Consider the following 14757-nt stretch of genomic DNA (forward strand, 5'->3'; position numbering starts at 1 on the left):
CAACCCAGCCCCCAGTAACCCCCCTCACCATCTCTCTCCCTGCTTTGGGACCCCTAGATCTTGCTTTAATAACCACAGGGCAGTTGCCCCTCAAGAGACCTCCAAACACTGCCTGCACACTAAGATTGGCCTCTCTCCTGATTGGTCAGTGCACTCTGGTTCTACCTGCTGATAAATCCCATGAGTATCACTGAATTCTGTCATAGAGTTGGAGTGACACCAAATGATATGGCCCACATGAACAACAATCCACAAGCTCCAAAGGGCTGGGAGACATGTCGGTCCTGCCTGTAATTGCCTGGAGGGGAGAAGGGCCACATAGGATGAAATGGAGCCCACCCCTTCTTTACTCAAAGACTGGGGAAAGACAAGGGGAGAGGGTCTGAGATGAGCTGCCTAAAGAGAGCTCACGCAAAACATCCGTCAGACCCCTGGCTGGCTGGCATCTTGAGAGAGCACTGGGTGCAGTTGTTAAAGTGCCACCTGGGACTCCTACCTTCCACATCTGAGTGTTTGGGTTCAAGTGCCAACTCTGCTCCTGATTTCAGCTTCCCACCAGTGCACACCCTGGGAGGCAGCAGCTGATGGCTCAAGTATGTGGGAGACACAGACTGAGTTCCCAGATCTCGGTCTCAGCCCCCGCACTGTTTTGGGCATTTGAGGAGCGAATGCAGTAGACTGGAGATTTCTGTTTGAGTATTGTCGTGTCTCTGTGTGTCTCTGTCTCTCTGCCTTTGAAATATAATAAATAGATAAAATGCTAAAGAATGAACGTTTCTCACAAAGCCTCCTGGAAAAGGACTTACGCACATTGCTCACAGCAGCAGCCTGGGATACACTGGCAGCCGAGCTCGCCCAGTCTGGCTCTACCCCTCATAGTTAAAGACCAATTTACTCTGTTCTTAGTGTTGGATGTGTCCTTCCCTTCCCTCCCCAAGAACAGGCCGGAAGTAAGGGCAGGGGAGGAGAGCAGGCTTCCTGAAAGGAGGTTCGCACAATCTGGTGTTTATGGAAAAGTAGACGTGCTAATGAACCTGAGCCCCATCAGGGCTTTCTGAAGGCAGGATGGGCTCTGTCAGCAGACCAATTAGCGCGCAATTATTTTCCCTTTCTGAGAGCCTATCCGAGGCACTCTTTTGAACGTGTGCGCCTGAGCGAGCTGCACTCTCCGTTACCTGCATAGGCCCTCTTTGTAATGTGCTGCAGCTGCCAGCCTCTTCTACAAAGAGAGGTGCAGGACTCGCTAAGCCAGTCCCCCAGAGACTCTGGGCTTTCACCGCTCTGGGGAGAGGGGGACGTCTTGGACGTCCGTGCCTGCCCAGCAGTCTCTTCAAGAGGATGGTGTCCAGCTCCCCGCTCCCTTCCCACCTCCTTACCTCCCTGGGAGAAGAGCGATGGTCTCACAGCAGCGCAGTGAGGAAAGCAGCCCCGACTCTGGGATGTGGTGAAGCTGAGTGCACCGTCCTCCTTCAGGGACACCTGGCTTTGGATCATTGCCTCCCTCAGGAAATGAGTGTGAGGACTGTGGTCTTGGTCTCTTCCCCATACTCTCTCGTTCTTTTTTTTCTTTTTTTTAAGGATTCATTTGAAAGGCAGAGTTAGAGAGAGGCAGAGGCAGAGAGACAGAGAGAGGTCTTCCATCCACTGGCTCACTCCCCAGATGGCCACAATGCTGGAGTTGTGCTGATCCAAAACCAAGAGCCAGGAGCTTCCTCCAGGTCTTCCACGTGGGTGCAGGGGCCCAAGGACCTTGGTCATCTTCTACTGCTTTCCTAGGCCATAGCAGAGGGCTGGATTGGAAGTGGAGCAACCCGGACTTGAACAAGCACCCATATGGGATGCCGGCACTGCAGGTGGCGGCTTTACCTGCTACGCCACAACCCCAGCCTCTCAATGGTTTATTGAAGCGATGTCTTGTGGAGGTGACCTTTGGAAATCATTGAGTAAAGGTCAGGAAATAGCAAGAAACCTGGCTCTAGGATACTGAGAAAGATGGTGCTGCTGATAAGAAAGGAGCTGGATTGGTGGTGGCAAGGATGGGGTGGGGATGAGGGACAGGAAAGCGGAACAATCATTGTGGCTTTGGTCTGACCTGTTTCTCCCTGGTTCACATCTTACACAGTTGGTTTGTTACACACAGTAGGCGTATTAGCACCTCCCTACCTGGACCAAACAGCCAATTCAGTAGACTGAAAAGCCAGAACATGGTCTAGTATTGTGGCTTAGTGGATAAAGCCACCACCTGCAATGCTGGCATCCCATGTGGGCACTAGTTCGTGTCCCAGCTGCTCCACTTCTGATCCAGCTCTCTGCTAATGGCCTGGGAAAAGCAGTGGATGATGGCCTAAGTGTTTGGGCCCATGCCACCTATGTAGGAGACCTGGAAAAAGTTCTTGGCTGCTGGCTTCGACCTGGCCCAGCACTGGCCATTGTAGCAATCTGGAGAGTAAACCAGCAGATAGAAGATTCTCTCTCTCTCCCTCTCTCCCTCTCTCCCTCTCTCCCTCTCCCCCTCTCCCCCTCTCCCCCTCTCCCCCTCTCCCTCTCCGTCCCTCTCTCCCTCCCTCTCTCTGTCCCTCTCTCCCCCTCTCTTCCTTTTCCTCTCCCTCTCTCCCTCTCTCCCCCTCTCTTCCTTTTCCTCTCTCCCTCTCTCCCCCTCTCCCTATAACTCTGACTTTCAAATAAAATAAATAATTCTTTAAAAACAAAGGTTATGTAGTTATGGCCAGCTCATCTGGAAGCAGGAACAGGTGAGAGTCTCCCAAGTACCACTTCCCATCTCCCCACCACTCCCATTTGGCTCATATCATTCCAAGACAGGCAGATTTCCCAGGGGTCACTGGGCTAGTTCTCAGCTATGGCCAGAGATCTTCCATCTGGCTCACATCCCACATGGCCACAGCAGCTGGGACTGAGCCAGACTGAAGCCAGGAGCCTGGAACTCTAACTGGGTCTCCCACGTCAGTGCAGGAGCCCAAGCTCTGGGCCCACCTTCTGCTGCTGTCCCAGGTGCATTAGCAGGGAGCTAGATTGGAAGTGGAGCAGCCACAACTCGAACCAGTGCTTATGTGGGATGCCACTGGGACACAGCACTGACTCCTCATGGCTCTTTATATAGCGATTGTTACTTGACCTTGAAGTAAGGCTGGCTGTGCCTCCAAGCCCATTCTGATGGCTAACCAACCACACACTAGCTCAGTAAGTAGCATTAGTTGGGTGGCAGACGTTCAGCCTAGCAGTTAAGATGCCTTGTCCCCTTCTCAGAGTACCTGGGTTTGAGTCCTGGCTCTGCCTCCTAATCCCAGCTTTTTCTAATGCAGGCCTCATCTGCAGCTCCTGATTCCACCCACTTTCTAAAGTGATCCCTGCCACCCATGTGGGAGGCTTGGATTGAGTTCCCGGCCCTGGGTTTCAGCCCCATCCCTGTTGTCATCTGGGGAGTGAACCAGCAGATGCGTGCTCTAGGGCATCTGTCCATCTATCTCTCTTTCTCTGCCTCTTCATGATAATAATCACATAAGCATCATTCAGCGCCTATTGTCCATAACTGGAAGAAGGCAGGCTCATGTGGAGCAGCCAGAACCCCAAATTATATTTGTGTTTGTCTCTAAGCTCTTCCCTGGCCGTGAGTGCCTTATGCATTCCCGAGTCCCATAGCCTTCTTGAATACTTCTAACTGAATAACTAAGAGAATGACTGAGTAGGGTGCATCCTAGTCCTGTGGGCGGCTGTCTGACCTTGAATAAGTCATTTATCTTAGCAGGGCCTCGGTTTCCTAATCTGTAAAATAAGGGTTACCATCCTGATCTCAGGATGATATAATTTCTTTTGTCCAATTAAAATATGTTGGGTAGAGTGGTATTTTGTAAAGAGGTAGAATACTTGTTTTTAAGAGTGCTATCTTCCAAAGAGGTTCTACTCACTTTGTTTTCTGCAATCCTTTGACCTGCTTTTTCAGGAGACAAGAGGGTGTTGAACTGTAGAGAGTATTGAACTGTAGTTTGAGGGCTCTGAAGTTAAAATTCTGATTGTGGACTCAACAGCTCTGTGGTTGGGGGCACTGGAACTCTTTGAACCCAAGGTTCCTCCTCTGGAGAGTGACAGTAATGAGGTTTTTCTCTGTGAGTTCCCGTGAAGGTTCGATGGAGAAAGAACTTGGAAAACTATACAGAAATCATTCCTGCTCCCATGGTCATGCTCCTATTCTTATTCAGGCTGAGTCTTGCAGCCCCTCAGGCTCTGTGTCTGATGCTGCCCCTTGGTCTTCATCTAGAGTTATCTTTCTTTTCCCAGTTCCTTCTCCCTTCCCTCCCACCTCGACTCATCCTTCAAGACTAATCTATAGCTATCCCTCTCCATAAAGCCATTGCAGACTACTAGGATCGCTTCCCTCTCTTTCTACACTGTAGTTGTAGTCAATATCACACCATTTCTTGCTTGAGTCACTTCTTCCTCATGCATTTTTAAGCTCAAACAAACGAACATCCCTTCCAGGATGTCACTTCCACTTTGGCCTTCCCGTGATAACCAGCAGGGTGCTGGACACGTGCAGTGCTCCTCCTTGAGTGCATGTGCTGTAGAACGGGCCGCCCTTCTTCTATTCCCCATGGCACACTTCCTTTCCTTCCCTGTCTGTCTACTTCCTACTTATGCTTAGGGCCAACCTGCACAGTGTCTCCACGGCTATTTTTTCTTGATTCCCTCTTGTTTAGAACTATACCTTCCTTCCTGTTCATTGGGACACACTTCTGTGATTTGAATGTGAGTGGGTCGTCCATGCACTTGCCTCTCTGGAGGACATAGTGCATAACTTGTCTTTGTTTTTTTTTTTTTTTATTTCAAACTTTTATTTAATGAATATAAATTTCCAAAGTACAGCTTATGGATTACAATGGCTTCCCCCCCATAACGTCCCTCCCACCCGCAACCCTCCCCTTTCCCACTCCCTCTCCCCTTCCATTCACATCAAGATTCATTTTCGTTTTTCTTTATATAAAGAAGATCAGCATAACTTGTCTTTGTGCTCACCTCTCCACCATGAAAAGCCTGGAACACTTCACTCATACATTCTTAGACTGATGCAGTACCTGCTACCTGCCAGGCACTGTGCTAAATGCTTTGGACAACATGGTGAGCAAACTAAACATGAGCTTACCCGTATGAAGACGTAGTATGTGGGACCCAAACATGGATCACAAAGTCACGGAAAAGGGCGTGACACTGCAGCTCTAACGCCTGGTGTAGAGGAGCGGTACCTGGAGCTAGAGGAGGTCAGATATCAGGGGAGACTTTGTTGAAAACCTGCAGAAAGGCACTTTATGAATGTTTGATGAATTGTATGGAATTGAACGGCGGCTGCTCAATAAATACTCCTTGATTGGTTGATTGATTGTTGGCAGAGCCTTTGGAAATCGTGAGAAGAAAGGGCCTCGGGTCCCCATCATTCTTATTACATAATTATTTCCGTGCATTTAAATTTTCCCATTTTTCATCTCATACTTTAAACATCAGGGGAAACGGATGGGCCAACTTTATAATATTTTTAAATGGCTCTGTGGTGTTTTGGAAGATTACGTGGCTGTAAGAGTTTATGTATATTTAATATACTTATTAAAATATGCAGTAAGCCCATGGCTGATTTTCTCTAAGGACGTCTCAGTGCCGAGGTGGGACTTAAATGTTTAATACTAATAATAATACACATAACTCACATTTCTCTAGAGCTTTTCATCTCTGGGATCCCTAAAGCCTGTGTGCACCACACCAAGTGGATGCAGCTGGGCTCGCCAGGAGGCGAAGAGGAAGTGCATCTGTCTCCCAGCCTTCCTCTGGGGAGGAGCAGGGGTGACTGACTGACAGGGCTCTGGCTTCCTCTGCCTGCATCAGATTTTTCCCTCCCCGACACACATTCCCCCTGGCTGTCTCTGAAAGGCTCCCATTTATGTGCAGTTGTTCCTGTCTGCCATAAATCACGCTCTGACTCAGGACAGGCAAGAAGACTTGATGCACCTGGGGGGAAGCAAGGCACATCCTGTGGTTCCTTTGGTGGGTCAAGGACAGGAGGCGGAGGCTGGACAGTCGGAGAGGAGAAGGACAAAGGGAAGGTCGGTGCTTCTGCCTAAATCCATGCCGTGTCTCTTCCTTGTCTAGGTCACAGAGACCAGGACAGGTCCTCTGGGCTGCAGCAACTATGACAATCTGGACTCGGTCAGCTCTGTCCTGGTGCAGAGTCCAGAGAACAAAGTGCAGTTACTAGGTAAGCAGCAGCACTGTGGTTCCCGCTGTTTATAGCGAGTGAAACCTGGGTCACCAACGAGCAGGAGAAAGTCCTGCCTTCCTCCTTAAGTTAAACCCTGCTCAGGACAGGAACTGCCACTGGGACCTGCCCGTCACAACGTTCCGCCATTCTTTGAGAAAACTTGGTATGGTTCCCCCTCACATACACCAAGACCCTTTGTTCATTCCATCTGACAGGCCAGTTCTTCCACCTAAGATCCTCCCCAAGATCTCTCACTATCCCACAAGGAGCGGCAATCTGTCCTATAAAGCCTTGACCTCCCCCAAATTCAGTGATAACCCCCAACCCAAATCCTCTGCTGTGTCCTAAAGACACACTGGGAGAAGTCTGGCCTTTCCGGAGAGCTTAGGGGCCAGCTAAGAGCTATACAAACTGGGATCACCAGCTACTGTAACCACACCCTGAACATGGCCCCCACCTCCTGTCATGAGTATGGATCTTCCCTGGGATAATCCACACCTGGAGAAGTGCTTGGGGCATGGGAACCTACTGACTGGAGACAGAAGACTCAAACCTGGGGAACAAAGACATGGGATCGCATTAGGTTTGGGGGCTTTGAGATGGGACAAGGGTGTATGTCCTGCTTTCTGTCCCACCCCTCCCACCCCCATTCCCTTCACCCCCTAACATACACACACATCCCAGGGCAGTGGCTATGCAAACAGATTCAGTGGGGAAAAGTTCATTTTTTAAAAGCCTACCTGAATTGGACTCTGTTTAGGATATTATTGTCTCAGCATTACAAAATCAATAGCCCTCTCCCAGGATCTATGATTACAAATTCCGGGCAACCTTTGCCAGATGCAGCCCAGCAATGCTTTAGGAATCAAGACATATATAATAAAAAAGGAGCAAAAAACCCCTTTATTTAGAGCTGCCTAATGCAATTAGTATCCCTTTTCTGCTCTGTCCCTGGATGGGCTGGGTTGGTGTCTGGAAATTAGCGGTGAGTGAAGTTCAAAATGTCTGGTGGTTCATTTTGAATAGTTTATGCCATTTAATTTTATAGCCCATCACTCATGCAGACACTGCTCGGGGCACTTATTTTACAGCAATGGGAAATGTTCTGGTGAGGAGGAGGGGAGGCGGACGGAGTGAAGGAAAGTACTTGGAAAACCTGAATGTTGAAAGCAGACACATAGGTAGGGTACGTGAGAAGGACTGCCCTGGCGCCGTGGATGGCAGACTCCAGAAAGGAAAATGTGAGAGGTAGACCGCACACAAGAGCAACAGATGTGCACTGCTGCTAGCAATTTTAAGGTATGCTTTGAGGTCTGCCAATACTGGGATACACACTTTGGCTTTTCTGATTTCCTGCCAAGGACAAGGTCAAAGGTGTAGAAATAAAGAGCTGGCAGACATTTGAGAAAGGGGAGCTCATCAGACCCAGAAGTGGCCCTTGCCCTCACTCTCCTGGCCCGAGGTCTCACATGTCCCTGCCGTGGAGCCACCTGCTGGTCTGACCTGGAACATGGCCCAGAGTGATCCCAAAGGCTTGGCTACCCTTCCTTCATGGGCTGCTACGTGTGTGGCATGAGACCATATTGGTAAACCAACAACCCCCACAGATAGGTGAGAAAGCCAAACCTGAAACAGCCATATCCACAACCATAGGAAACTAATTGGAAGTGTGAACTGAGAGACATTCATATCTATCCAGGCCTGATTGATCTTGGGGCATTGGTCACTCTCCTACTTGTAAATTAAATTATATTGAGACAGAACAGCCAGACCCAGATACACCGTAGGAACAAGGACAAGGTTAAGAACTGGCACCAAGACTCCACTAGTGCTGTGACCTGGCCGTAGATTCCCTTATCTATAACAACCTGACCATATGTGTTACTTGCATTCACATATAGATAGTACTTGGCATAGTGCTGACTCCTGTATACCCGTAGTGCCTGTTCCTACCTCCTAACCAAGGCAGCCTGCTTGGTCATCATGGCTGGAGTGGGAGGCCGGGAGGGTCAGCACTCAGTAACGTCCCCAGGATGCCCACTACTGATCCGAGTGAAGCCAGAGCAAACTGGCTATCAGAGGCTGGGCGAAACGCTCATCAAGCCTTGCTTCTTCCCCCATGAGGGCTGCACACTTTTCTTTTATCTGAAACATCTTCCCATTTCCACCCTAGAAATGCTGATAAGCAGCCAGCCTGCCTGTGATTTTATGATATGCATGCTCTCAATTTGGCTAATGTGAGGGGTTCTGCTAAGCCTTAGGCTTTGATGTTCCTCATCTGCATTTTTGGATCCTCCCCCATCTGTCACTGGGGCAGTGGAGCCCTCTCTCCCAGCCAGCTCAGCAGACTTGGGCCCTGGGGCAACCGCTCTCGGGCCCAGGGCCCAGTCTGGAGTTCCTGTGGCCTTCGGAGGGAAACTGAGTCTCCCTGCTTCTGCCCAGCAGGGCCTTGATAGACCCTTTCCTCAGGCCTGCAGGTGCTGCTGCCCGAGTACCTGCGTGAGCGCTTTGTGACCGCAGCACTCAGCTACATCACGTGCAGCTCGGAGGGCGAGCTGGTCTGCAAGGAGAATGACTGCTGGTGCAAGTGCAGCACCCCCTTCCCGGAATGCAACTGTCCTGACTCCGACATTCAGGCCATGGAGGACAGCCTGCTACAGATCCAGGACTCCTGGGCCACGCACAACAGGCAGTTTGAGGAATCCGGTGAGTAGTCGGATGGCCTGGAATTTCTCCCCGCCAGTGACAGGTGGCTGCAAGGTGCCACACGAGAGCATGAGGCACTCAGCTTGGGTCCTGGACTCTGTGACCTGAGGCACCAGCCCGAGTCTCAGGTGGCTTGGTCTTGTCTATGTATAAATGGATGTAATATCTACCAAGCAGGTGTATTCTGAGTATTTAATAAGTTAAGATGGGGCAAGTATTTGGTGCCGTGGTTAAGATGACATAATAGAGAGCCTGGGTTCAGGTCCCATCTCCATCTCCTGATTCCAGCTTCTTACTAATGCAGACCCTGGGAGACAGTAGAGCTGGCACAGTACGTGGATCCTTGCCACTCATATGGGAGACCTGGATTGAATTCCTAGCGCCCAGCTTTGGCTCTGCCCAGCCCTGGCTGTAGCAGGCATTTGGCAAGTGAACCAGTGGTTAGGAGCTCTGTCTATCTTTCAAATAAATAGAAATAAGTACTTGAAATTCTTTTTGAAGAGTTTGAGGGTATAGATCTTGTCTATTTGCTACTGATTCCACAGTGTCCTAGAAAAATGATTGTACATAAGGCACTTATTAAATATTTGTTGAATAAATGAAGTGCATTCAATAGTTCTAGATGGCACCTAGTAGGAGCTAGATGTTGCTCTTTGCTGTTATCACTCATATCAATGTGCCCTTGAGAGACCTAGATTGAGGAATTGGTTTTGCATCCTTGCCTTATTACTGCCGAGCTGTATGGCCTTGGATCAGCTGTTAGCTTCTCAGTGCCCCAGTTTCCTCATCTGAGAGAGAGACTGATAATCATAGGTATATGGAAATACCACATAGAATAATGGAGATGAAATAAACATTTTATGATCTCTGCCTGGTATACTCTCACAATTCAATACTAAACGAGACTTACATGGATATAATTTTGGGTAAAACAAAGCCAGATGGAAAAGGTTATGTATTATATAGATATTTGTATTCATACAATCTTTGTATATAATACTGTAGTGCAATTTATTAAATATATATATTTAGTACTATTTACATGATGTTTACAAACATGCTATGTAACAGATAATATTTGTAGGCATCAACGTGTTTGTAGAAAACATAAAATATATGTGGCAATGATAGCAAAACCCCCAAAAGAGTAGTTACATTTGCATGGAGAGGGAGAGGAAGTTTAGGAACTTCAGGTATATCAAGTTTACCTTCTTAAAAGGAAATCTGAAGTTAATATGGCAAACACTAGGTGGAAGCCACAGGGGAGTGTGGCCTGTTTTCCTCTATGCTCTTCCATATGCTGAAAATGTTTTATAAAAGGAACGATGCATTGTTCATTGTTAGTGCCGTCACTAAGCATGATTCTTCAGTCCCCTGGGGTAATAAAGAGACAGCAGAAATCAGGATGGGCATTGACATTCCAAATCTTAGACAAGGCATTCAGTTGCTAAGCAGAATATCATGTTCCAGGCTCCCACCCCAAGATTTGGGCTAACAGTGGTGTGAGATGTTCCAAAGCATGACTTTGGGCTTTCTCCACCATAAGTAAGCAGGGGTGATCTAGACCTACATCAGCAGACCTGGTGGCTGCAGGTCAAAGCAGAGCAGAGGACAGACACCTGAGTATGAGCACAGACAACATGGTGTACCCAGGAAGCTCAGGAGAGAGCTCAGTCCTAAAGAATGGTAAAGAGCCCAGGAGAGAAGGAGGGTCTTAGAGACTCGGAAGGAAAGGTGGGAGGGGACAGCTGGGCTCAGGGACCCACAAAGTTCTCAGAAGGCTTCCGAGCTGGGTGCTGTGTGCATTCCACCTTCCCAAGTGCCTCACCTTGTCCATCAAGAGGCTGTGGGATTATGCAAGATCGGCCTGAGACAATGCTGAGGGTGCCTTGTAAGAGGTTTAGAGGGAGAAAGAGATGCATCCCAAGGTCGTCGGCAAGAACAAGATTGGTCCCTTGGTTGGTGAGAGAGATCTGTTCTGAAATTCAGTAGCATATAAGAGCTAACAGGGCTGGCCGGAGGAAAATTCCTGAAGCCATGTTTTTTCTGGTATGTTAATTATTTCTCAATGAAGCTGTTAAGGAACCTGGGAGACTGGAGTGAGGATTGAAGTAGCCATCATCGTCTTGCAGTGACTCAGCCTCTCTGGAACGCCCATCTGCTCCCCACCCCCAGGGCTCTGCATCACTGGCCCTCTTGCTCAGCCCCCGTGTTCTTGCCCACAGAAGAGTTCCAGGCCCTGCTGAAGAGACTGCCCGATGACCGGTTCCTCAACTCCACAGCCATCTCCCAGTTCTGGGCCATGGACACCAGCCTGCAGCACCGCTACCAGCAGCTGGGCTCCAGTTTGAAGGTGCTGTTCAAGAAAGCCCACCGAATTGTCCGCCGGCTCTTCAACCTCTGCAAACGCTGCCACCGGCAGCCCCGCTTCCGCCTGCCCAAAGAGAGGTGAGTGCACCCAGAAGTACAGTCCAATGGGAGATCCGGGTGTGGCCAGCCACACACGGCCTTGATTGCATTATTTTATTATCTTGACCTTGATCTTCTGTGTCATTCTCAACTGTGAGTCATGTCTGAAGAGAGACTGAGAAAAAGAGAGGTTGACTTTACCCAAATAAGTAGATTCAAATGCTATTGTCATAGTCCCCTAATTCTCACTTACTCATTGCCATGTCTTTTAGGGGAGGAAAGGGTAGAGTTAAGATCATATATCAATTACAGATGATGAAAAATATTCATATTGGATTGTTTCAAGCAACTGACTGCTCCGAATTGGTGGAGAAAAGAAAGTTGGCACACGTGCCTTCAGGAACAGTGGGTCTTGTCGTCTTTTAGGCATTTACTCATTCATCCACTCCCTCATTTGTTCAACAACTTTTTCGATTTATGTATTCATTTATTTCCATACATCTTTTTTCTGAATTTTTGTTTAAGGAATACAACTGCATGCATTAAATATATACAGATTTGGGAACATGATGCTTCTTCCCTCTCTCCTCAGCTCCCTCCCACCTGCCTTTCTCCCTCCTCCCTCTTCTCTTCCCATTCTTATTTTTTACAGAGATCAATTTTTAGTTAATTTTTGTACTCATAAGATTAACCCTATACTAAGTAGAAAGTTCACCAATTAGTATAAAGAAAAAAGAAAAGAACAAAACCAACCAAATGAGAAAAACATCGTTCCTTGACAGTTAAGTCAAAGGCTGTTCAAAATCATCACACCACAAGGTGTCAATTTTGCTCCTATAGATTACATTTTATTTATTTATTTATTTATTTATTTATTTATTTATTATTTTTTGACAGGCAGAGTGGACAGTGAGAGAGAGAGACAGAGAGAAAGGTCTTCCTTTGCCGTTGGTTCACCCTCCAATGGCCGCCGCGGCTGGCGCGCTATGGCCGGTACATCGCGCTGATCCGATGGCAGGAGCCAGGAGCCAGGTGCTTTTCCTGGTCTCCCATGGGGTGCAGGGCCCAAGTACTTGGGCCATCCTCCACTGCACTCCCCGGCCACAGCAGAGAGCTGGCCTGGAAGAGGGGCAACTGGGACAGAATCTAGCACCCCGACCGGGACTAGAACCCTGTGTGCTGGCACCGCAAGGTGGAGTATTGTTACCACAGATCAGAGAGACCAGATGGTATTTGTCTTTTTTTGACTGGCTTATTTCACTAAGCACAGTGCTTTACAACTGTATACATTTTGTTGGAAATGACAGGATTTCATTTTTTTTACTGCTGTGCAGTATTCCATAGTGTATATATTCCATGATTTTGTTATGTAGACTTCAGTTGTAGACATCTGGGTTGATTCCATATTTTAGCTATTGTGAATTGAATTAAAATGAACATGGGGGCACAGATCACTCTTTCATGTGCTGATTTCATTTCCTTTGGATAAATTCCCAGGGGTGGGATGGCTGGGTCATATGGTAGGTCTGTACTCAGCTTTCTGAGGTATCTCCATACTGTCTTCCACAGTGACTATACCAGTTTACATTCCCACCAACAGTGGATTAAGGTACCCTTCTCCCTACATCCTTGCCAGCATTTGTTGTTTATTGATTTCCATATAGAAGCCATTCTAACAGGATGAGGTGAAACTTCATTTCCCTGATGGCTAGCAATCCTGAGCATTTTCTCATGTGTCTATTGGCCATTTGAATTTCCTCTCTTGAGAGATGTCTGTTCAGGTCCTTTGCCTATTTCTTGCCTAGGTTATTTGTTTTGTGGTTGTTTAGTTTCTTGAGCGCTTTATACATTCTGGAAGTTAATTCTTTGTTTCAGAGTTCACAGGTATTTTCTCCCATTCTGTTGGTTGCCTCTTGGCTTTGCTGAGTGTTTCCTTGGCAGTATAGAAGGTTCTCAGTTTGATGTAATCCCACTGGTTAATTTTGACCTTGATTGCCTGTGCTTCTCTGATATTTTCCAACAGTCTTTCCTATGCCAGTACCCCCAGTGTTCTCTAGTAACTTGATGGTATCATATTGTAGATTTAGGTGTTTGATCCATGTTGAGTGGATTTTTGTGTAAAGTGTGAGGTAGGGGTCTTGTTTCATACTTCTGCATGTGGAGATCCAGTTTTCTCAGCACCATTTGTTGAAGAGGCTGTCTTGGATCCAGGGGTTGATTTTTACTCTTTTGTCAAAGATAAGTTGGTTACAGATGTGTGGATTAATTTATGGAGTTTCTATTCTGCCCCAATGGTCTACACAGCTGTTTTTGTGCCAGTACCAGGCTGTTTTGATTATAACTGTCCTGTAGTATGTCTTGAGGTCTGGTATTGTGATGCTTCCCCTTGGTCTTTATTGTTTAAGATTGCTTTAGCTATTTGGGGTCTCTTGTGTTTCCATATGAAATTTAGCATCATATATGCATATATATATCATATATATACACATATATATGATATATCTATTTGAATGTTGTTGGTATTTTGATTGCAACCACATTGAATGTATAAATTACTTTCATTAGTATGGACATTTAAGAGATGTTGATTCTTCCAATCCATGACCATGGAAAATTTTTCTAATTTTTCATGTTATCTTCTATTTCTTTCTTTAATGTTTTATAATTGTCATTATAGAGTTCTTTTACATCCTTGGTTAAATTTATTCCAAAGTATTTAAGTTTTTTGTAATTATTATAAATGGGATTGATCTTAGAAGTTCTTTCTCAGCTATGGCATTGCCTGTGTATACAAAGGCTATTGATTTTTGTGCATTGATTTTATATCCTGCTACTTTACAAAACTCTTTTATGAATTCCAACAGTCTTTTTGTGGAGTCTTTTGGGTTCCCTATGTATAGAATCATGGCATCAGCAGAGAGTGGTAGTTTGACTTCTTCCTTCCGTATTTGTATCCTTTTGATTTCTTTTTCTTGCCTGATGGCTCTGGCTAAAACATCCAGGACTGTATTAAATAGCAATCAATCATGAGAGTGGGCATCCTTGTCTAGTTCTGAATCTTAATAGGAATTCCTCCAGTTCCCCATTCAGTAGGATGCTGGTTGTGTGTTTGTTATAAATTGCTTTGATTACACTGAAGAATGTTCCTTCTATACCCGATTTGCTTCAAGTTTTCAGCATAAAAGGGTGTTAAATTTTGTCAAATTAGGGTGAATTTAGGTGGGTGTATGTGTCCAGCAATCTCTCCATTTTTTTCTGGGTTTCCTGACTTGTTAGGATGCAATTTTTTGGTAGTAATTCCTGATGTTTCTTTTTATTTCTGTGATATCTTTTGTTACATTTCCTTTTTTGTCTCTGATTTTGTTGTTTTGGGTCCCCCCCCC

The 14757-nt window shown here is 46.7% G+C and overlaps 1 protein-coding gene across 1 annotated transcript in view; it reads left to right on the forward strand.

Annotated features, from left to right (window-relative positions):
• BRINP2 (BMP/retinoic acid inducible neural specific 2) overlaps window positions 1-14757 on the forward strand; it is a 126767-nt gene that overhangs the window by 106169 nt on the left and 5841 nt on the right. Inside the window, exons 5-7 of the mRNA XM_008263810.4 lie at window positions 6151-6256; window positions 8729-8965; window positions 11191-11413. Of these exons, the coding sequence (XP_008262032.2) occupies window positions 6151-6256; window positions 8729-8965; window positions 11191-11413 (566 nt within the window). The remainder of the gene's footprint in view (window positions 1-6150; window positions 6257-8728; window positions 8966-11190; window positions 11414-14757) is intronic.

Source organism: Oryctolagus cuniculus, chromosome 7, assembly GCF_051225735.1.
Source record: "Oryctolagus cuniculus isolate XC-2025 breed Fujian yellow rabbit chromosome 7, ASM5122573v1, whole genome shotgun sequence".
Classification (NCBI taxonomy): domain Eukaryota; kingdom Metazoa; phylum Chordata; class Mammalia; order Lagomorpha; family Leporidae; genus Oryctolagus; species Oryctolagus cuniculus.